The following is a 24,454-nucleotide window of genomic DNA, read 5'->3' as shown; positions in this document are numbered from 1 at the left end:
TGACGTGGTAGGGTAAGCTCTCTGTGTCCCAAATGGCATCCTAGTCATATATATATATATATATATAGTGCCCTAACTTTTGACCAGGGCCCACGTCGAAAGTATTGCACTATATAGGGACTAGGATGCCATTTGGGACGAACACGAGTTGAAAGGTCGGCTTAGTAATGTAGTCCTTCAGGGGGTAAACTCTTTGTCCCAGTTGAACTGAAGAGGTGTCGTATCCTATGCTGTATGGTATTATTATTATTATTAACCCTTTGCTAGAGCCGTGTGTGGATGAATGTATTGGTTCTAATGCTGAACATCGAGAGGAAGGGAGGCTGACTTTTGTCAAAGATGATGTACATCAAAGATGGGTATCTACCACCATATTGTTTATTTTTAGGGTGACTTTGCAGTTCTAAAATTGGATAAAAACAGACAGAAATTTGACGTGAGGATTTTCAGTTTGGACAACATTATTTTACTTAAATTTGATTTATTTTAATCCTACTGTTGGTTGGCTGGTTTCCCCAAGGTGTGTGTGTGTGTGTGTGTGAGTGAGTGAGAGCGAATTGGCAAAGAAGCACGCAGATGATGACATTGTATATTGTTTGAGATTTCAGCTGAGAGAAATACTTGATGCATTGACTTTGGGTTTTGTAATACCGTTTATAATTGAGTTAATCACTCGCTGAGGCTGTTTATTCATGAATGAGTTGTGAGCAGCTAGGGATGTATAGTGTGGTGATGCACTAACTTGTTTTTAAAAAGAATCTTACTGTTCAAGTAATGTGAAAATAATTTTAGAAGCATATGGTAATGATATTAATGTTGACAAGCTTGAGAATCTACAGGAATAGTTTTTTTTTTTCTTTTTTTTTTCTCCATAATGTTTTCAGTAGAATTCTTCTGTAAATTTGGGGTGGCAAAAAGCAAATATAGCAACGGATTGATTTTAAGTGTTTGAGACACTAAATTCTAGAACTCTGTATGAAACGTCACCCAAAAAAATAAATTATTTTGATTTGGCCTTTTGAGTTCAGTTTTTTTATTTTTTGTGTGTGTGATTTATCAAAGTATGTTATGTTCCTAGTCCAGGCACTATACGTCTGGAATAACCAAGATTAGTCTCACGTCTGGATTACGGCAACTCTGTGCTGGCTGGGCTCCTAGCTCCCGTGCCATCATACCCCTGAAACTTAACCAGAATGCCACAGCGTGCCTGTTGTCAACCTTCCCAAGTCCCCCCGCTCCTTTGCAGTCACCGCTGGCTCCCAGTAGAAGCATGCATCCAGTTTCAGACCCTGATGCTTGCCTACTGTGCAGCAAGGGTTACGGTCAGTTTATGGTCAAACCTACACCCCAACAAGAGCGCTCCATTTTGAGTCTCTCTGAATAATAGTGCTAAATGTTAATCATATGTTGTGCACTCACACGATTACAACATTGACGATCAATTCTGACCATCTAAGCTTAAAAGAAAACAGACTGACAGTTTGAGAACTGTCCTAGATCATACATATTGTTTTCATTGATAACATGCGTAGGTGTATTTTGCATGTGAGGGGAACATGTCCCACCCAATATTCCAGATGGCTATTCTGCTATAAACCGTTGTGACGGAGCAGTTTGTTCTCCTATTTGTCTTTAACTTTTGAGTGATGGAGCTTTCAGGACGTTCACAAACCGCACAGGACATTTGAAAGCAATGTAGATTTTCTATTCTACACACTTATTACCAGATCACAAAACCGTTGATGCATTTCAGTCAATACAAACCATTAATCCTTCAGATTGAAGTTTGGGCTACCCAATTTGACATCTTTGTTATTTAAATCTTAAATCCGTAAACATGGGCACCCTCAGATATTGTCCTGACCAACTTGCCCTCCAAATACACCTCTGCTGTTTTCAATCAGGATCTCAGCGATCATGCCTCATTGCCTGCATCCGCTATGGGTCCGCGGTCAAAAGACCACCCCTCATCACTGTCAAACGCTCCCTAAAACACTTCTGAGAGCAGACCTTTCTAATCGACCTGGCCCGGGTATCCTGGAAGGATATTGACCTCCTCCCTTCAGTCGAGAATGCCTGGTTGTTCTTTCAAAGTAATTTCCTCACCATCTTAAATAAGCATGCCCATTTTTAAAAAATTATATAGAACTAAGAACAGTTATAGCCCTTGGTTCACTCCAGACCTGACTGCCCTTGACCAGCACAAAAACATCCTGTGGCGGACTGCACTAGCATCAAATAGTCCCCGCGATATGCAACTTCAGTCAGGAACCAATACACACAGTCAGTCAGGAAAGCAAAGGCTCGCTTTTTCAAACAGAAATTTACATCCTGTAGCTCTAACTACAAAAAGTTTTGGGAGACTAAAGTCCATGGAGAATAAGAGCACCTCCTCCCAGCTGCCCACTGCACTGAGGCCAGGTTACACTGTCACCACCGATAAATCCAACATAATTGAGAATTTCAAGAAGCTGTCTCTACGGCTGGCCATGCTTTCCTCCTGGCAACCCCGGCCAACAGCCCTGCACCCCCCCTCTGCATCCCCCAGCTACTTGCCCAAGCCTCCCCAGCTTCTCCTTCACCCAAATCCAGATAGCAGATCTTCTGAAAGAGCTGCAAAACCTGGACCTGTACAAATCAGCTGGGCTAGACAATTTGGACCCTCTCTTTAATTATCCACTGCCATTGTTGCAACCCCTATTACCAGTCTGTTCAACCTGTCTTTCGTATCGTCCGAGATCCCTAAAGATTGGGACGCTGCTGCGGTCATCCTCCTCCAGGGTGTGACACTGTAGACCCAAACTATTATAGACGTTTATCCATCCTGCCCTGCCTTTCTGAAGTCTTCGAAAGCAAAGTTAATAAACAGATCACTGACCATTTCGAATCCCACCGTACCTTCTCCGCTGTGCAATCCGGTTTCCGAGCTGGTCACGGGTGCACCTAAGCCACGCTCAAGGTACTAAACGATATCATAACCACCATCGATAAAAGATTGTACTGTGCAGCCGTCTTCATCGACCTGACCAAGGCATTCGACTCTGTCAATCACTGTATTCTCATCAGCAGGCTCAACAGCCTTGGTTTCTCAAATGACTGCCTCGTCTGGTTCACCAACTATTTCTCAGACAGAGTTCAGTTTGTCAAATCGGAGGGCCTGTTGTCCGGACCTCTGGCAATCTCTATGGGGGTACCGCAGGGTTCAATTCTCGGGCCAACTCCTTTCTCTATATATCAACGATGTCGCTCTTGCTGCTGGTGATTCCCTGATCCACCTCTACGCTACATATTCGTCTCCAGACCCACTGGGTCCAGGTCATCCATAAGTCTATGCTAGGTAAAGCTCCGCCTTATCTCAGCTCACTGGTCACGATAACACCCACCCGTAGCACGCGCGCCAGCAGGTATATCTCACTGGCCATACCCAAATCCAACACTTCCTTTGGCCGTCTTTCCTTCCAGTTTTCTGCTGCCAATGACTGGAACGAATTGAAAAAAATCGCTAAAGTTTAAGACTTATATTTTCCTCACTAACTTTAAACATCAGCTATCTGAGCAGCTAACCGATCTCTGCAGCTGTACATAGCCCATCTGTAAATAGCCCACCCAATCTACCTACCTCATCCCCATATTGTTTTTATTTACTTTTCTGCTCTTTTGCACACCAGTATTAATACTTGCACATCATCATCTGCTCATCTATCACTCCAGTGTAAATTTGCTAAATTGTAATTACTTCGCTACTATGGCCTATTTATTGCCTCACGCCATTTGCACACACTCTATATAGACTTTATTTTTTTATATTGTGTTATTGACTGTACGCTTGTTTATTCCATGTGTAACTCTGTGTTGTTGTTTGTGTCACACTGCTTTGCTTTATCTTGGCCAGGTCACAGTTGTAAATGAGAACTTGTTCTCAAACTAGCTTACCTGGTTAAATAAAGGTGAAATAAAAAAGACAAATATTTAGGGCATTTAATGATGTAATGGCAGTAAGGTCAAATCCATGTTTAATCAAATAATTTCTACACTTGTTTCTGATAGCTTGATTGTCTGTTATTACTATTTTAAAACTAAGGGTAGTAGATCTAGAGAAAATGTTTTTTTCATTTGAATAAAAAAAAATGTTTTAGACTAGCAGTACCCAGAGGAAGGAGGCTATATCTCGCCGGTCCCTGGCACAAAAACGTTGAAAGGTTTCCTTACCATAAAAGCAGTCTAAGCAGACAGGCCAGTTATGGCCCTAAACTGAAACACTCATGAAAACATGAAGGTATTGTACAAGTATACAGTGCATTTGGAAAGTATTAACACATTTTGTTACGTTACACAGCCTTATTCTAAAATGTATTGAATATTTTTTCCCCCTCACCCATCTACACTCCATACCCCATGAAGACAAACTGAAAACATGTTTTTAGAAACTTTTGCAAATGTACAAAAAAAAACAAATACCTTATTACCTATATTGATTGCTAAGTGACTCGAAATTGAGTTCAGGTGCATCCTGTTTCCATTGATCATCCTTGAGATGTTTTTACAACTTGATTGGAGTCCACCTGTGGTAAATTAAATTGATTGGACATTATTTGGAAAGGCACACACCTGTCTATATACTGTAAGGTCCCACATTTGACAGTACGTGTCAGAGCAAAAACCAAGCCATGAGGTGAAAGGAATTATCCGTAGAGCTCCGAGACAGGATTGTGTTGATGCACAGATCTGAGGAACGATACCAAAAAAGTTCTGCAGCATTGAAGGTCCCCAAGAACACATTGGACTCCATCATTCTTAAATGGAAGAAGTTTGGAACCACCAAGAATCTTCCTAAAGCTGGCTGCCCGGCCAAACTGAGCAATCGGGGGAAAGGGTCGAACCCCTCCCTTACTACTTGTTCTGCACGGCCAGACACGACTCAAATGCTATCATTGAGTTTACAGATGACACAACAGTGGTAGGCCTGATCACCGACAACAACAAGAGAACCTATAGGGAGGAGGTCAGAGACCATGTGGTGCAAGGACAACAACCTCTCCCTCAAAGGACACGATTGTGCACTACAGGAAATGGGGGGCTGAACACGCCCCCATTCTCATTGATGGGCTGTCATGGAGCATTTTGAGAGATTCAAGTTCCTTGGCGTCCACATCACCAACCAAATAACATGTTCCAAGCACACCAAGACAGTCGTGAAGAAGGCATGACAAAACCTATTCCCCCTCAGGAGACTGAAAAGATTTGGCATGGGTCCTCAGATCCTCAAAAGGTTCTTCAGCTGCACCATCGAGAAAAATAAAATATTATATCATCTTTGTCACTCAAAATTATTGAAACTTTAAAAATCTAAATGAAAATAATTCAAATCTAAAAGTTTAAATAAAGGTTAAATAAAACAAAAGAGCTGAGCGCAGAACTCGGAGATACTCAGCAGTTAGATTTGTAAATTACATCGCGCACGCCTGTTCGCGAAACTATGTGGATATATGAGATCATAGCATGACAATGTTCTATTTCACACCGAGGCTCGGTGGTTATCGAGGGAATATTTTTTCGAATTGAGAGAGGAACAGTTGTCATTCGCAACAGTTTGTTGACTTTCTGTGTAATGAAAATAATGTGTATCCTTGCCTATGTAAATGTCATATTTGGGAAACTGAACGCAAGGATGCAAGGGAAATACAAAAAAAAAATATATATATACAGATTAGTGACCGAATCAGCGAAACCCATCTGACTGTGATCCTTGCTCAGTTGACATGCAAGTAAGTAAGTGACATCGAATGCTGCAGACAACGCATTCACGGCTCACTATGGATGAGTTTTGGATCCTGACAAAAACGGAATACTGTGCCGTCTCCCTCCGAGCATTACAACTCATGTTACTCTGATTCAGTGCTCTCCTCTGCATTAAAAACAAATATCGATCCAGGTTGGATGTGACAGCATAAATGAGGTGCGCACTGTCGATCACGCCCCCTGACTTTGAGACATACATCCCAGTGTTGCCAACTAATTTTCAGGGTACATTGTTGTGATGTTGTGATGTCATTGAGTGCTAACGTAAAACTGCGTCATTATGTAGATTACGCAATAACGTTACTCAAATAGACTGGCCATCTCGGCAAAAAATGGGATTTGACGTTTTTCAGGTACAGACTCTCACTCTTTTCTGTACAATTTTGATTTAGACATGTTGATTGATGTAAGTTCTGTTCAAGATCAAACATTCGTGACCAGCTATATTCATTGGGTTTGGCTCGTCGAACCCGTACTACTGCTGCTGCAGTCAGCCAACAATTATTTGCAATTTGCAGGCCTGCTGCTGGTCACGTCACTCACAATGCACTTTTGCAGCTGTGCAGTGTGTGACAGACAAAATCGTTTTTGGGTCATTTAGAGGGAAAATGCTTGCATTTTAGCGTTTGAGTCACTTTTCAAAAGTTGCTAAAAGTTCCAAATACATTTTTAAAAGTATCTAAATTTGTTTAGAAGTTGCCAGGGTAGACTGAAAAGTTGTTAAATCTAGCAACAAAATTGCTAAATTGGCATCACTGCAAGACACACACACCCATCTCATTAGTTGTGGTGAGATAAGATACATTATGTCAGACTACTTTGTAGTTGACTGTCATAGCCCCACATTAGAAGTATGTGATGGTGAGTTGAGAAAACAATCAGAAATACTGTTAATGTTTTTCAACTGACTGCCAAAGCCCATAATAAAAAGTTAACGTTGGCTGTTAATTACATAATTGTTTTTCACATGGTTGGGGTCTTGAGAATTTTAAGATATCAAAATGGGGTCCCCTGGGTTAGGGTAGGAGTATGCCACCTGTTTTTTCATACAAACACTCAGCATAGAATACTGAGTTTTCTGATTCAGTGCTTATTTATGCAATAAAACACACGAATACAGTGTTTCAATAAAATAAAATATTAGCGAAATGCACCATCACAAGCAGTAAACATTTAAAGCAGTACAAAATCTACAATTAGCAAAGTCTTATGATAACTGACATGAACATAGGCTACAAATATAATCTAAGATTGCTGATAATGAACTAATTACACAATTATCCAAAATGTGCTACTAGAACTTCTAGCTGATTGACATTAGTACCACGTTTAGTGCCATTGTATGTGTTTGAGGTAAGGCGGTGTGTGTATATAGACATTTTTGGGAAAAAAATAACTATGATTTCCAAACGCTTTTATAAAGGCAAGTCTTTTACATTTCTTCTCATAAATCAATACATACACATTTATGAAGTACTCCTTAATTAATTGTCATAGCAACACATAAGAAGTCACAATAACAAAGGCATAACAAAATAGAAGATTCCAAAGAAAATATTTTTTTACAATCCTGTTTAAAATGGCAAACACCCTTACTAGTTAATTGACCTTGACCAACTGCAAGAAGTGCAGAAGCTGTCTGAAGTGAGGCCATTGACACAACTCACCTCATTGTTAAGCCACAGGTCCACACTAAGAAAGTAAAGGAAAACTGGTATCACCAGATGTGGTGCTGGTGGTTAGGAACACCCCTGAGTTTTTATTGTAATGGTTCGGCCTGTTGTAGACAACCTGGCTAAAAACGATGGTGTTGTTGTGTGTGAGAAAGTTGTCGGTCAGCTGGACAGAGAAGGCGGAGAGCTGCTGATGGCATATGTTGCTGCTGGGCCCTGGGGTGTCCGGGGGGGGGGGGGGGGGGGGGGGGGGGGGGGGGGGGGGGGGGGGGACTAGGGGAGGGGCTCACATCAGATCTAGAGAGGAATAGAGAAAAATAGGATGATGTTTGGAGAGAGGGTTGGATGGAGAGAGTGGCAGAAGGAAAGAGGCGAGAGAGGGTGTAGGGGTAGAGAGAGACAGGTGTTGATGGATTAAAAAACACCTTAACTGATATTGTAGTTCAATCTACTACCTCGTTGTCCTGGTCCGAATTCTCCTGCTGCTTCTGATCGGCCGTAGAAGCGCTCTCCTTCCAGGCACTAAGGTTTAATTGCTGGATGTTGTTGCACTTAATGGGTGTGTTCCCTCCTTCAGGGATGAGGAAGGGGTCACGTGACACGGCTGTAATGCCAGTGTTGTCACAGATGATCTGAGCCAGAGATACATTTTTCAGGGCCTTCCTCTGTGCCGAGGTGAAGACGCCTGGGTTTTCATACCATAGCCTGGGGATCAACAAGCGATAAGAGACACATACGATGACAGACAAACACACACTGGACCTTTAAAAACAGTAATAAACTGCACTCTGGCAGTGCTATGTCAAATACCTTACATGATGCAGGTCAGTCAATGCCCACCAAGATGTGGGCAACTCTCTCTCACACTCACTCACTCACTCACTCACTCACTCACTCACCTGTCTCCCTGGCGGATCTTCTGGAACTGGGTGGCGATGAGGCAGGCAAAGAGAGGCCCGACGCGGCCCTTGTGTACGAAGGGTTCAGCCACGCCCCCCATCCACACGTCAATGTTATCTGGGGTGCCGTAGAGCTGCAGCAGTCTGAAGGCCAGGTCTGTGTTGTTCAGAACCACGGCCAGCTCGCCCAGGTTACTAGGTGTTGAGAGCCCACAGAATTTACGCCAAGCGTTGTAATCTAGGTTAGGGAAGAGAAAGGAAATAATAAGTGAATGGAACTGACCAATAGAGATACAGTATATGGAAGACAAGAGGAATTAGAAAGATGATTGATTTTGTGTTAACAGCCAAAGGATATGAGTTTAATGGTATAGGTGTGTTTATCTGTGGTATCAGGGTAACTGTATAGATGTGGTATCAGGGTAACTGAATAGATGTGTTTATCTGTGGTATCAGTGTAACTGAATAGATGTGTTTATCTGTGGTATCAGAGTAACAGTATATACAGTGCCTTGCGAAAGTATTCGGCCCCCTTGAACTTTGCGACCTTTTGCCACATTTCAGGCTTCAAACATAAAGATATAAAACTGTATTTTTTTGTGGAGAATCAACAACAAGTGGGACACAATCATGAAGTGGAACGACATTTATTGGATATTTCAAACTTTTTTAACAAATCAAAAACTGAAAAATTGGGCGTGCAGAATTATTCAGCCCCCTTAAGTTAATACTTTGTAGCGCCACCTTTTGCTGCTATTACAGCTGTAAGTCGCTTGGGGTATGTCTCTATCAGTTTTGCACATCGAGAGACTGACATTTTTTCCCATTCCTCCTTGCAAAACAGCTCGAGCTCAGTGAGGTTGGATGGAGAGCATTTGTGAACAGCAGTTTTCAGTTCTTTCCACAGATTCTCGATTGGATTCAGGTCTGGACTTTGACTTGGCCATTCTAACACCTGGATATGTTTATTTTTGAACCATTCCATTGTACATTTTGCTTTATGTTTTGGATCATTGTCTTGTTGGAAGACAAATCTCCGTCCCAGTCTCAGGTCTTTTGCAGACTCCATCAGGTTTTCTTCCAGAATGGTCCTGTATTTGGCTCCATCCATCTTCCCATCAATTTTAACCATCTTCCCTGTCCCTGCTGAAGAAAAGCAGGCCCAAACCATGATGCTGCCACCACCATGTTTGACAGTGGGGATGGTGTGTTCAGCTGTGTTGCTTTTACGCCAAACAGAACGTTTTGCATTGTTGCCAAAAAGTTCCATTTTGGTTTCATCTGACCAGAGCACCTTCTTCCACATGTTTGGTGTGTCTCCCAGGTGGCTTGTGGCAAACTTTAAACAACACTTTTTATGGATATCTTTAAGAAATGGCTTTGATGAATGATTTGCAGTGGTCTGATACTCCTTCCATTTCAATATTATTGCTTTCACGGTGCTCCTTGGGATGTTTAAAGCTTGGGAAATCTTTTTGTATCCAAATCCGGCTTTAAACTTCTTCACAACAGTATCTCGGACCTGCCTGGTGTGTTCCTTGTTCTTCATGATGCTCTCTGCGCTTTTAACGGACCTCTGAGACTATCACAGTGCAGGTGCATTTATACAGAGACTTGATTACACACAGGTGGATTGTATTTATCATCATTAGTCATTTAGGTCAACATTGGATCATTCAGAGATCCTCACTGAACTTCTGGAGAGAGTTTGCTGCACAGAAAGTAAAGGGGCTGAATAATTTTGCACGCCCAATTTTTCAGTTTTTTATTTGTTAGAAAAGTTTGAAATATCCAATAAATGTTGTTCCACTTCATGATTGTGTCCCACTTGTTGTTGATTCTTCACAAAAAAATACAGTTTAATATCTTTATGTTTGAAGCCTGAAATGTGGCAAAAGGTCGCAAAGTTCAAGGGGGCCGAATACTTTCGCAAGGCCCTGTATGTGGTTATCTGTGGTATCAGGGTAACTGTATAGATGTGGTATCAGGGTAACTGAATATATGTGTTTATCTGTGGTATCAGTGTAACTGAATAGATGTGTTTAACTGTGGTATCAGGGTAACAGTATAGATGTGTTTATTTGTGGTATCAGGGTAACTGTATAGATGTGTTTATTTGTGGTATCAGGGTAACTGAATAGATGTGTTTATTTGTGGTATCAGGGTAACTGAATAGATGTGTTTATTTGTGGTATCAGGGTAACAGTATAGGTGTGTTTATTTGTGGTATCAGGGTAACTGAATAGATGTGTTTATTTGTGGTATCAGGGTAACAGTATAGATGTGTTTATTTGTGGTATCAGGGTATCTGAATAGATGTGTTTATTTGTGGTATCAGGGTAAGAGTATAGATGTGTTTATCTGTGGTATCAGGGTAACCGTATAGATGTGTTTATTTGTGGTATCAGGGTAACTGAATAGATGTGTTTATTTGTGGTATCAGGGTAACAGTATAGATGTGTTTATCTGTGGTATCAGGGTAACAGTATAGATGTGTTTATCTGTGGTATCAGGGTAACTGAATAGATGTGTTTATTTGTGGTATCAGGGTAACTGAATAGATGTGTTTATTTGTGATATCAGGGTAACAGTATAGATGTGTTTATCTGTGGTATCAGGGTAACAGTATAGATGTGTTTATTTGTGGTATCAGGGTAACAGTATAGATGTGTTTATTTGTGGTATCAGGGTAACTGAATAGATGTGTTTATCTGTGGTATCAGTGTAACTGAATAGATGTGTTTATCTGTGGTATCAGGGTAACAGTATAGATGTGTTTATCTGTGGTATCAGGGTAACAGTATAGATGTGTTTATATGTGGTATCAGGGTAACTGAACAAATGTGTTTATCTGTGGTATCAGGGTTTATCTGTGGTATCAGGGTAACTGAATAGATGTGTTTATCTGTGATATCAGGGTAACAGTATAGATGTGTTTATCTGTGGTATCAGGGTAACAGTATAGATGTGTTTATCTGTGGTATCAGGGTAACTGAATAGATGTGTTTATCTGTGGTATCAGGGTAACTGAATAGATGTGTTTATCTGTGGTATCAGGGTAACAGTATAGATGTGTTTATCTGTGGTATCAGGGTAACAGTATAGATGTGTTTATTTGTGGTATCAGGGTAACTGAATAGATGTGTTTATCTGTGGTATCAAGGTAACAGTATAGATGTGTTTATTTGTGGTATCAGGGTAACTGAATAGATGTGTTTATTTGTGGTATCAGGGTAACAGTATAGATGTGTTTATTTGTGGTATCAGGGTAACTGAATAGATGTGTTTATCTGTGGTATCAGTGTAACTGAATAGATGTGTTTATCCGTGGTATCAGGGTAACAGTATAGATGTGTTTATCTGTGGTATCAGGGTAACAGTATAGATGTGTTTATCTGTGGTATCAGGGTAACTGAACAAATGTGTTTATCTGTGGTATCAGGGTTTATCTGTGGTATCAGGGTAACTGAATAGATGTGTTTATCTGTGATATCAGGGTAACAGTATAGATGTGTTTATCTGTGGTATCAGGGTAACCGTATAGATGTGTTTATCTGTGGTATCAGGGTAACTGAATAGATGTGTTTATCTGTGGTATCAGGGTAACTGAATATATGTGTTTATCTGTGGTAACAGGGTAACAGTATAGATGTGTTTATCTGTGGTATCAGGGTAACTGAATAGATGTGTTTATCTGTGGTATCAGGGTAACAGTATAGATGTGTTTATCTGTGTTATCAGGGTAACTGAATAGATGTGTTTATCTGTGGTATCAGGGTAACAATATAGATGTGTTTATCTGTGGTATCAGGGTAACAGTATAGATGTGTTTATTTGTGTTATCAGGGTAACAGTATAGATGTGTTTATCTGTGGTATCAGGGTAACAGTATAGATGTGTTTATTTGTGGTATCAGGGTAACTGAATAGATGTGTTTATCTGTGGTATCAGGGTAACTGGATATATGTGTTTATCTGTGGTATCAGGGTAACAGTATAGATGTGTTTATCTGTGGTATCAGGGTAACTGAATAGATGTGTTTATCTGTGGTATCAGGGTAACAGTATAGATGTGTTTATCTGTGGTATCAGGGTAACAGTATAGATGTGTTTATCTGTGGTATCAGGGTAACAGTATAGATGTGTTTATCTGTGGTATCAGGGTAACTGTATAGATGTGTTTATCTGTGGTATCAGGGTAACTGTATAGATGTGTTTATCTGTGGTATCAGGGTAACAGTATAGATGTGTTTATCTGTGGTATCAGGGTAACAGTATAGAGGGAAAATGGAAGGTGTGTACCAGGCAGGCCATGGTCGCGTCCACGCTGCATGTTGAGGGAGCCCAGGTCCAGAGCCAGATGGTTTATGAACTGGAAGAGTTTCTCCCTCAGAGCATCCACCATCATGTGGTTCTGGGTGTTCAGCTTAGCAGGGTGACCCACCAGACCACGGATAAGAGGGTCGATACCACCTAAAGGAGGACAGACAAAGAATAGGATGTTGTTTTGTTATAAACGGGGTGGTTCAAGCCCTGAATGCTGATTGGCTGATAGCCATGGTATATCAGACCGTATACCACTGAAATTACAAAACATTTAGTTTTACTGCTCTAATGATGTTGGTAACCAGTTTATAATAGCAATTAAGGCACCTCTGGGTTTGTAGTATATGGCCAATATACCACGGCTAAGGGCTGTATCCAGGCACTCCGCGTTGCATCGTGCCTAAGAACATCCCTTAGCCGTGGTATATTGGCCATATACCACACCCCATCATGCCTTATTGCTTAATTAATAATCCAGAGAGTGAATTAGTTTACAACTGGAAAAGGGGTCTGCAAAGCATTCCTATGTGACCCACCACCACTCACCCTCAAACACCAGCCTCCAGGGGGTGAAGAAGGCCTTGAAAAGGGGCACGCTGGGCAACATGGGATTCTCCTTGTTGTTGATGTCCAGGCGGGACAGCGTGGGCTGGATGGCCAGATGGGCAAAGCGGTACGCTGCTGTCGCAAACACGTTGGCAATGCTGGGATCAATCGTCTCGTTGTAGCCAGGGTAACGGCCGAGCTGCCGGGCCATGGTGTCTGGGCCCACGATGTGCGGCAGGTAGTCCCTGAACACAAACACCTGGGAGGGAGGGAGGGAGTCTGTTACTGGTACCTGGGTGCTGAATAGAGTCTGTTACTGCTACCTGGGTGGTGATATCAGTCTGTTACTGGTACCTTGTTGGTGATATCAGTCTGTTACTACCTGGTTGGTGATATGAGTCTGTTACCACCTGGTTGGTGATATCAGTCTGTTACTGGTACCTGGTTGGTGATATTAGTCTGTTACTGGTATCTGGGTGGTGATATCAGTCTTTTACTGGTACCTGGTTGGTGAAATCAATATGTTACTGGTACCTGGTTGGTGATATCAGTCTGTTACTGGTACCTGGTTGGTGATATTAGTCTGTTACTGGTACCTGGTTGGTGATATCAGTCTGTTACTGGTACCTGGTTGGTGATATTAGTCTGTTACTGGTACCTGGGTGGTGATATCAGTCTTTTACTGGTACCTGGTTGGTGAAATCAATATGTTACTGGTACCTGGTTAGTGATATCAGTCTGTTACTGGTACCTGGGTGGTGATATCAGTCTGTTACTGGTACCTGGGTGGTGATATGAGTCTGTTACTACCTGGTTGGTGATATGAGTCTGTTACTGGTACCTGGTTGGTGATATGAGTCTGTTACTGGTACCTGGGTGGTGATATCAGTCTGTTACTGGTACCTGGTTGGTGATATCAGTCTGTTACTGGTACCTGGTTGGTGATATGAGTCTGTTACTGGTACCTGGGTGGTGATATGAGTCTGTTACTGGTACCTGGGTGGTGATATCAGTCTGTTACTGGTACCTGGGTGGTGATATCAGTCTGTTACTGGTACCTGGTTGGTGATATCAGTCTGTTACTGGTACCTGGTTGGTGATATGAGTCTGTTACTGGTACCTGGGTGGTGATATCAGTCTGTTACTGGTACCTGGTTGGTGATATGAGTCTGTTACTGGTACCTGGGTGGTGATATGAGTCTGTTACTGGTACCTGGGTGGTGATATCAGTCTGTTACTACCTGGTTGGTGATATGAGTCTGTTACTGGTACCTGGGTGGTGATATCAGTCTGTTACTGGTACCTTGTTGGTGATATCAGTCTGTTACTGGTACCTGGGTGGTGATATCAGTCTGTTACTGGTACCTGGTTGGTGATATCAGTCTGTTACTGGTACCTGGTTGGTGATATGAGTCTGTTACTGGTACCTGGGTGGTGATATCAGTCTGTTACTGGTACCTGGTTGGTGATATGAGTCTGTTACTGGTACCTGGGTGGTGATATGAGTCTGTTACTGGTACCTGGGTGGTGATATCAGTCTGTTACTACCTGGTTGGTGATATGAGTCTGTTACTGGTACCTGGGTGGTGATATCAGTCTGTTACCACCTGGTTGGTGATATGAGTCTGTAACTGGTACCTGGGTGGTGATATCAGTCTGTTACTGGTACCTGGGTGGTGATATGAGTCTGTTTCTCTCTCTGGTTGGTGACATGAGTCTGTTACTGGTACCTGGGTGGTGATATCAGTCTGTTACTGGTACCTGGTTGGTGATATGAGTCTGTTTCTCTCTCTGGGTGGTGATATCAGTCTGTTACGACCTGGGTGGTGATATGAGTCTGTTACTGGTACCTGGTTGGTGATATCAATCTGTTACTGGTACCTGGGTGGTGACATCAGTCTGTTACTGGTACCTGGGTGGTGATATGAGTCTGTTTCTCTGGTTGGTGATATGAGTCTGTTACTGGTACCTGGGTGTAGGCGCCCATGATCTTGCGAGCCTCCTGATAGAGTGTCTCACCGTCCCAATGTGGGTTGAGACGAAGCAGGGCACCGGCCAGACGGTTGTGCTCACGCAAGAACATTGTGTGAATGGATGTCAAAGCTATGTTCTCATCCACACGAACATCACCTGGCAGACAGAGACTTACAGGTGAGACCAGAGACATACAGGTGAGGCCAGAGACATACAGGTGAGGCCAGAGACATACAGGTGAGGCCAGAGACATACAGGTGAGGCCAGAGACATACAGGTTAGCCCAGATACATACAGGTGAAGCCAGAGACATACAGGTGAGGCCAGAGACATACAGGTGAGGCCAGAGACATACAGGTGAGCCCAGATACATACAGGTGAAGCCAGATACATACAGGTGAAGCCAGAGACATACAGGTGAGGCCAGAGACATACAGGTGAGGCCAGAGACATACAGGTTAGCCCAGATACATACAGGTGAAGCCAGAGACATACAGGTGAGGCCAGAGACATACAGGTGAGGTCAGAGACATACAGGTGAGGCCAGAGACATACAGGTGAAGCCAGATACATACAGGGGAAGCCAGAGACATACAGGTGAGGCCAGAGACATACAGGTGAGGCCAGAGACATACAGGTGAGGCCAGAGACATACAGGTGAGCCCAGAGACATACAGGTGAGCCCAGAGACATACAGGTGAGGCCAGAGACATACAGGTGAGGTCAGAGACATACAGGTGAGGCCAGAGACATACAGGTGAGGCTCAGAGACATACAGGTGAGGCCAGAGACATACAGGTGAAGCCAGAGACATACAGGTGAGGCCAGAGACATACAGGTGAAGCCAGAGACATACAGGTGAAGCCAGAGACATACAAGTGAGGTCAGAGACATACAGGTGAGGCCAGATAGTGATTGAGATGAACATCATATACATTGTCTTTCTGTATCCGGACAACTATTGTATATGGGAAGTCAAAGAATTCCTCTGGTCAAAGTTCTATCGCTTTTTGTCATCATTCTGTGTCTTAGACTTTAACTTAAATATACATTGGTCTACTCTTTGGACAAACGGAGTTGAAAGGCTAACCTGCAACGAAGCAGGGCACCTCCTTGGCATTGGTGTCGTTGGTGATTCTCCTGCGGGTGGCACACATGTTCCCCTTCACGTCAGTGAAGGGAAGAAACTCACGTCCGTTGTCTGTGAACTCTTTGTTGATACGTAGCAGGCCTCCATCGTTGGTGAGGTCACGTAGGTCACGCGCCAACCCCTCCTCAGAGCCGTACACCTGCCCCAAGTCCAGGAAGGCATTTAGGGCATTGATCTGCTCCCTCCTGTTGGCCATGTCACCAAAATTGAAAGCAGACTTTCCTGTGCCGCACACAGGCGCTGATCGGAAGACCGGGATGCAGCTGTCTGGGCCAGTGGGCAAGCGTGGGTCATTGAGAGGAATCTGGTCATGGAGGAAAAGACAAGACTGAGGTTGAATAACTAATTATCCAGGGACCATGGATCGAAAAGGGCCAGATATCCAGGGGTGCCTGTTGTAAGTGTTAGGCTGTGGGATGTGATGTGAGAGCTGTGACTGACCTGGATGGGGAAACAGGGTTCGGAGCGTTCACAGCTCTCATCACAGTCCAGGCCATTGCTGAAGGCGCGGATGCTGGGGGAGGAGGGCGTGAATGTCAGGTCATGGTCGTTCCACTGGCCAAAAATAGTGACCATGTGTGTGAACTCGCGATCGCTCTCTACACTGGCGTCATTGGTTGCCAGGATACGGTTAGAGACCTCCCTTACCTGCACACATGGAGGGAAGCAGGGCAGAGGGAGAACAATGAAATACAATTATGTTACTTTATATCTAACTTGTGGTGAAATAGTGGCAGTTATTGCAACCATGTCTATGTATTGTCATCATACCAGAGGGAGCACAAAGTTGTTGAAGCTCCTATTTGGGTCCCAGCTTTTGGGTCTAGAGACCCCATCGTCATACTGAGCAGGCAGCCAACGAGTGAAGGGGGTGTTTGAGGCTCCCAGACGAGGAGACTTCCTAATAAGAAGGAAGAAAATACAAATCAGAATAGAGAAACCTCGCTTGAGAAACTCAAGGTACAGGTAACTGCCAAAATAACGGAAACACTTGAGTAAATGAGGGATACAAAGTATATTGAAAGCCGGTGCTTCCACACAGGTGTGGTTCCTGAGTTAATTAAGCAATTAAAATCCCATCATGCTTAGGGTCATGTATAATAATGCTGGGCATGCCATTATTTTGGCAATTATTTTGGCAACCGTGGCTATGCCAATATAGGATGACAATGCCCCCATCCATAGAGCACTGAATGGTTTGATAAGCATGAAAACGATGTAAACCATATGCCATGGCTGTCAGTCACCAGATCTCAACCCAATTGAACACATGGTAGATTCTGAAGTGGCGCCTGAGACAGCGTTTTCCACCACCATCAACAAAACACCAAATGATGGGATTTCCCGTGGAAGAATGGTGTCACATCCCTCCAATAGAGTTCCAGACACTTGTAGAATATATGACAAGGTGCTCTGAAGCTGTTCTGGCGGATCGTGGTGGCCCAATGTCCTATAAAGACACTTTATGTTGGTGTTGCCTTTAAGCCACATCTCCTGCACCCTATGACTGTATAGCCAGACCTCAGACCTACACTGATTGCACTTCCCTTTATATTCCACCCTATACAACTACTGTGCACAAGGCTTTCAAATTGTTGTGTCAAAGTATTAAACCCGCCATGCCCTGGTGCTCTCACAGGTTGTTGCAGACGCTGGTGGCTGTGCGGTACTTGTTAACGTTGGGTGTGGTGCGGCAGGAGGGCTTGCTGACACGAGCTGCACAGCCAGTGACCCGGGCAATGGTGTCTAGCTCCTGTGGTGTGAGGAGGTCTGAGAAACAAGAGATAAGGAATAATGTGAAATATGTGTTTGTGTGTGTGTCTGAATGTATGTGTGTTGGCGCGTATGTGCGTATGTATATTTGTGTGCAACTGACCTGTTGCGTTGAGCGAACGTTTGTGCAGCCTGTGGGTGCGGTGGACTTTCTCATGGATCAGCCTCAAGGTGTTCTCCAGGTAGTCTGCAGACCGAACAGCAGAGCGCGTGTCCCTGGCAGGCTGCTTCAGGAGACGCAGGATATCTGAGGGCCTGGTGGACTGTCCACGCACTCTCTCCAGACTCCTAAGGAATGGACAAGCACAGTGGTGTAAAGTACTTAAGTAAAAATACTTTACAGTACTACTTAAGTAGTTATTTGGTGTATCTGTACTTTACTTTACTATTTATATTTTTGACAACTTTACTTCAGTTCATTCCTAAAGAAAATATGTACTTTTTACTCCATACATTTTCCCTGACATACAAAAGTACTTGTTACATTTTGACAGGAAAATGGTAAATTCACACAGTTATCAAGAGAACATCCCTGGTCGTCCCTACTGCCTCTGATCTGGTGGACTCACTAAACAGAGAACATCCCTGGTCGTCCCTACTGCCTCTGATCTGGCTGACTCACTAAACAGAGAACATCCCTGGTCGTCCCTAATGCCTCTGATCTGGCTGACTCACTAAACAGAGAACATCCCTGGTCGTCCCTACTGCCTCTGATCTGGCTGACTCACTAAACAGAGAACATCCCTGGTTGTCCCTAATGCCTCTGATCTGGCTGACTCACTAAACAGAGAACATCCCTGGTTGTCCCTAATGCCTCTGATCTGGCTGACTCACTAAACAGAGAACATCCCTGGTTGTCCCTACTGCCTCTGATCTGGCTGACTCACTAAACAGAGAACATCCCTGGTCGTCCCTACTGCCTCTGATCTGGCTGACTCACTAAACAGAGAACATCCCTGGTCGTCCCTACTGCCTCTGATCTGGCTGACTCACTAAACAGAGAACATCCCTGGTTGTCCCTACTGCCTCTGATCTGGCTGACTCACTAAACAGAGAACATCCCTGGTCGTCCCTACTGCCTCTGATCTGGCTGACTCACTAAACAGAGAACATCCCTGGTTGTCCCTACTGCCTCTGATCTGGCTGACTCACTAAACAGAGAACATCCCTGGTTGTCCCTACTGCCTCTGATCTGGCTGACTCACTAAACAGAGAACATCCCTGGTTGTCCCTACTGCCTCTGATCTGGCTGACTCACTAAACAGAGAACATCCCTGGTTGTCCCTACTGCCTCTGATCTGGCTGACTCACTAAACAGAGAACATCCCTGGTCGTCCCTACTGCCTCTGATCTGGCTGAATCACTAAACAGAGAACATCCCTGGTTGTCCCTACTGCCTCTGATCTGGCTGACTCACTAAACAGAGAACATCCCTGGTCGTCCCTACTGCCTTTGATCTGGCTGACTCACTAAACAGAGAACATCCCTGGTCGTCCCTACTGCCTCTGATCTGGCTGACTCACTAAACAGAGAACATCCCTGGTCGTCCCTACTGCCTCTGATCTGGCTGACTCACTAAACAGAGAACATCCCTGGTCGTCCCTACTGCCTCTGATCTGGCTGACTCACTAAACAGAGAACATCCCTGGTCGTCCCTACTGCCTCTGATCTGGCTGACTCACTAAACAGAGAACATCCCTGGTCGTCCCTACTGCCTCTGATCTGGCTGACTCACTAAACAGAGAACATCCCTGGTTGTCCCTACTGCCTCTGATCTGGCTGACTCACTAAACAGAGAACATCCCTGGTTGTCCCTACTGCCTCTGATCTGGCTGACTCACTAAACACAAACACCTGGTCGTCCCTACTGCCTCTGATCTGGCTGACTCACTAAACAGAGAACATCCCTGGTGATCCCTACTGCCTCTGATCTGGCTGACTCACTAAACAGAGAACATCCCTGGTCGTCCCTACTGCCTCTGATCTGGCTGACTCACTAAACAGAGAACATCCCTGGTCGTCCCTACTGCCTCTGATCTGGCTGACTCACTAAACAGAGAACATCCCTGGTTGTCCCTACTGCCTCTGATCTGGCTGACTCACTAAACAGAGAACATCCCTGGTTGTCCCTACTGCCTCTGATCTGGCTGACTCACTAAACAGAGAACATCCCTGGTTGTCCCTACTGCCTCTGATCTGGCTGACTCACTAAACAGAGAACATCCCTGGTTGTCCCTACTGCCTCTGATCTGGCTGACTCACTAAACAGAGAACATCCCTGGTCGTCCCTACTGCCTCTGATCTGGCTGACTCACTAAACAGAGAACATCCCTGGTTGTCCCTACTGCCTCTGATCTGGCTGACTCACTAAACAGAGAACATCCCTGGTCGTCCCTACTGCCTCTGATCTGGCTGACTCACTAAACAGAGAACATCCCTGGTTGTCCCTACTGCCTCTGATCTGGCTGACTCACTAAACAGAGAACATCCCTGGTTGTCCCTACTGCCTCTGATCTGGCTGACTCACTAAACAGAGAACATCCCTGGTTGTCCCTACTGCCTCTGATCTGGCTGACTCACTAAACAGAGAACATCCCTGGTTGTCCCTACTGTCTCTGATCTGGCTGACTCACTAAACAGAGAACATCCCTGGTTGTCCCTACTGCCTCTGATCTGGCTGACTCACTAAACAGAGAACATCCCTGGTCGTCCCTACTGCCTCTGATCTGGCTGACTCACTAAACAGAGAACATCCCTGGTTGTCCCTACTGCCTCTGATCTGGCTGACTCACTAAACAGAGAACATCCCTGGTTGTCCCTACTGCCTCTGATCTGGCTGACTCACTAAACAGAGAACATCCCTGGTTGTCCCTACTGCCTCTGATCTGGCTGACTCACTAAACAGAGAACATCCCTGGTTGTCCCTACTGCCTCTGATCTGGCTGACTCACTAAACAGAGAACATCCCTGGTCGTCCCTACTGCCTCTGATCTGGCTGACTCACTAAACAGAGAACATCCCTGGTGATCCCTACTGCCTCTGATCTGGCTGACTCACTAAACAGAGAACATCCCTGGTCGTCCCTACTGCCTCTGATCTGGCTGACTCACTAAACAGAGAACATCCCTGGTGATCCCTACTGCCTCTGATCTGGCTGACTCACTAAACAGAGAACATCCCTGGTTGTCCCTACTGCCTCTGATCTTGCTGACTCACTAAACAGAGAACATCCCTGGTTGTCCCTACTGCCTCTGATCTGGCTGACTCACTAAACAGAGAACATCCCTGGTTGTCCCTACTGCCTCTGATCTGGCTGACTCACTAAACAGAGAACACCCCTGGTTGTCCCTACTGCCTCTGATCTGGCTGACTCACTAAACAGAGAACATCCCTGGTCGTCCCTACTGCCTCTGATCTGGCTGACTCACTAAACAGAGAACATCCCTGGTTGTCCCTACTGCCTCTGATCTGGCTGACTCACTAAACAGAGAACATCCCTGGTCGTCCCTACTGCCTTTGATCTGGCTGACTCACTAAACAGAGAACATCCCTGGTCGTCCCTACTGCCTCTGATCTGGCTGACTCACTAAACAGAGAACATCCCTGGTCGTCCCTACTGCCTCTGATCTGGCTGACTCACTAAACAGAGAACATCCCTGGTCGTCCCTACTGCCTCTGATCTGGCTGACTCACTAAACAGAGAACATCCCTGGTCGTCCCTACTGCCTCTGATCTGGCTGACTCACTAAACAGAGAACATCCCTGGTCGTCCCTACTGCCTCTGATCTGGCTGACTCACTAAACAGAGAACATCCCTGGTTGTCCCTACTGCCTCTGATCTGGCTGACTCACTAAACAGAGAACATCCCTGGTTTCTAAATGATGTTGGAGTGTTTAGATAAAAATGAAAATGGTGCTGTCTGATTTGCTTAATGTAAGGAATGTAAAATGATTTATACTTTTAGTACTTAACTATATTTTACATGTACTTTTGATACTTAAGAATATTTAAAACCAAATACCTTTTGACTTTTATTCAAGTAGTATTTTACTTGGCGACATAATTTTCTGTTAAGGTATCTTTATTTTTTTACTCAAGTATGACAATTGGGTAGTTTTTCCACCACTGGACAAGCATATGATTGAGTTTTGAAGAGAAACAAGCTCCTGCAGTTGAATTAAAATCTTTGTACACTGGCAGATTTATTGTACTAATCATAAGAACTTATGAGAAATATATATAGTGAACCTATTATTTTCTAAAGGAAATACAAAAGGTACAATTAAAGCAAAGCTAGTGCAAATCTGTTTCTTCGACTGAGTGAGACAATTGTGCTGGTTGCATACGGAGTAAGACACTAGTGCTGGTCATTTCATTTGACCCAATTTACAAAGACAGAGATGATTGACTACATCTGAAGAGATCAACTGTCAGGTTTACTCACTTTTCTCTGGAGTACTTGTAGGCTTCATCTACGAGTCTCTTTGCCTCCTCTATTGAACTGTGAATGAAAGGGCCACCCAAACTTTCCTGTGTGGACAGTGCTGGCTGGATGAACATCAGGCACAGACCCAATGCCAGGAGGGAGGGAAACGGCTTCATCTCTAGAAAGCAGAAAGGGAGGTTTATCAGTTTATCATCCTTACAAAAATATGCTGCTCTCTTCAATGTAATGAGCAAGTATTTTGCTTCTAGCTGTTTTACAGATTGTGAGAGAGAACTACAGAGACTTCTCAAAGAATAATAATCATATTAAAATAATCATATTAAAAACTAGGGTTGTCAGAGTAAATCAGCTTACTCGAGTTAACTTTATATCATTTTATTGCACTGTTTTTTAATTGTGATTAACCGCATTGTCTGAAAGCGTTGAAAATGCACTGAAAACATCTGCAATACATCATCTATACAGATAACAATACATAATCTATACAGATAACAACAACAATAAATGTAAAAATAAATTGACATTGAGGTTAACGAAAGTGTGCTTTCTAAATGTACCTAATTTTGCTTACCGTTACTTACAAAATCAAGACGTCAATATTCTTGTAATATTTTTTTGGTATGAAAAAATACAGTTTAGTTTGATCAAATTCTGAATTTGCAATTAATTGCGATTAATTGCAGCAAATGTAGCGATTAAATCCATTCAATGTTTGAACAATTTGACATCCCTGTTAACAACACATTCATGCATGGATCAGAATTACCATGGTTAACAGAAAACAAAAATATAACCTGATGATCAGACCAGACAAGGGAAACAGACAGCAAATGTATTTTATTCAATCATACCTTTGTTTGAACAACTCTTGTTGTGAAGTCTTGTTGAGAAGTAAACTCGTCTGAAGATAGAGTCCTCTCTAACAGTTCTATTTATAGTCAATGTTACAAAGCCCCACCCCTATTATCTGACATTTTATTTGTATTGAACTAGGCACGTTGTTATTTACAATGATGACATCATGCAACTTCCTTCTTCCTTTTGCCTTGACCAAATCGATCATTAACTGATCATATTATTTAATGTGCTACTTTTGAGTCAGTCAAGGAAAATGGTAAATGCTTACTCTATATTCTAGGCAGCTGTTTCCTGCTAGAACCCTTTTGCAGCATCATGACTTAAATGATTGTGATGGTTATGCCTGCATGGCCTATGGTCTGGGCTTTACAAGAATGTATGAATTGCTTTATTTTGAGCTGCTGTGTACTCAGAGCTTCTCGGTAATGGCGCACTTACAACCAGTACCATTTATACAAGTTCACCGCTCTTTTTTAAAATATCTAGAACCTTAATTAATTAAAGGGTTCTTTGCCTTTCCCCATGGGAGAACCCTTTAAAGAACCCTTTTAGGTTCCATGTAAAACCCTTTCCACAGAGGGTTCTACATGGAACCCAAAAGGGTTCTACCTGAAACCCAAAATAGTTTCAAAGATTGCAGCTTCACGATATTTGAATTAGCGAAATTGACATCATGCAACAGACTTGTGCATTGTAATTTAAATATGTGCTTTAGGATTGTATCGTAAGTCACAAACTTTACTTTTGTCAAGTCAAATTGGTCCATTGGGTAGAACCCCAGAGCTAGCTATAGTCTGTTGAAATAACCTCCACAGGGAAGTTTGAGTAAAAACTTAACTCCAAAATGACAAAGGTCATTTGAAATATAATATATATTCACCATCATTCTTCCTTGTTGCAGTGAATGACACTTGACTAACTTCATTTCAGAGATGGTGATCAGAAATGATCTGTAATTTCCTTGTATGCACTGAAGCATTTTTTGTTCTTTGTGTAATGGTAAGAGGAA

At 43.4% G+C, this 24,454-nt stretch overlaps 1 protein-coding gene across 2 annotated transcripts; it reads right to left on the bottom strand.

The window, feature by feature from the left end:
* Positions 1-7,198: 7,198 nt before the first annotated feature.
* Positions 7,199-23,490, bottom strand: LOC139416872 (myeloperoxidase-like). 2 transcript variants are annotated; one of them, XM_071166025.1, is made up of 14 exons: positions 23,439-23,484; positions 22,585-22,744; positions 18,243-18,427; positions 18,004-18,136; positions 17,138-17,267; positions 16,808-17,014; positions 16,307-16,670; positions 15,212-15,372; positions 13,243-13,501; positions 12,673-12,843; positions 8,372-8,609; positions 7,928-8,177; positions 7,745-7,769; positions 7,595-7,707 (listed from the first exon to the last, which is right to left on the bottom strand). In XM_071166025.1, the coding sequence occupies exons 2-13, from the start codon at positions 22,740-22,742 to the stop codon at positions 7,764-7,766; spliced, it is 2,262 nt and encodes a 753-aa protein (XP_071022126.1). In that variant the 5' UTR covers positions 22,743-22,744; positions 23,439-23,484; the 3' UTR covers positions 7,595-7,707; positions 7,745-7,763. The 2 variants fall into 2 exon arrangements, with proteins under 2 accessions (XP_071022125.1, XP_071022126.1); XM_071166024.1 differs by having other exon boundaries at positions 7,199-7,769; positions 23,439-23,490.
* Between the last annotated feature and the right edge of the window lie 964 nt (positions 23,491-24,454).

The sequence above is a fragment of the Oncorhynchus clarkii genome, chromosome 9, assembly GCF_045791955.1.
Source record: "Oncorhynchus clarkii lewisi isolate Uvic-CL-2024 chromosome 9, UVic_Ocla_1.0, whole genome shotgun sequence".
NCBI lineage: Eukaryota > Metazoa > Chordata > Actinopteri > Salmoniformes > Salmonidae > Oncorhynchus > Oncorhynchus clarkii.
This window is presented reverse-complemented; position numbering and strand designations above follow the sequence as displayed.

Bases quoted from the DNA above. Each gene is read 5' to 3' on its own strand.
- LOC139416872 (XM_071166024.1), bottom strand. From the start codon at position 22,742: ATGAAGCCGTTTCCCTCCCTCCTGGCATTGGGTCTGTGCCTGATGTTC. The intron at 17,268-18,003 runs GTGAGAGCACCA...CCTTCTTATTAG, and splicing joins ACCAGCGTCTGCAACAACCT to GAAGTCTCCTCGTCTGGGAG. The intron at 12,844-13,242 runs GTGAGTGGTGGT...GTCCTCCTTTAG, and splicing joins CTGGAGGCTGGTGTTTGAGG to GTGGTATCGACCCTCTTATC.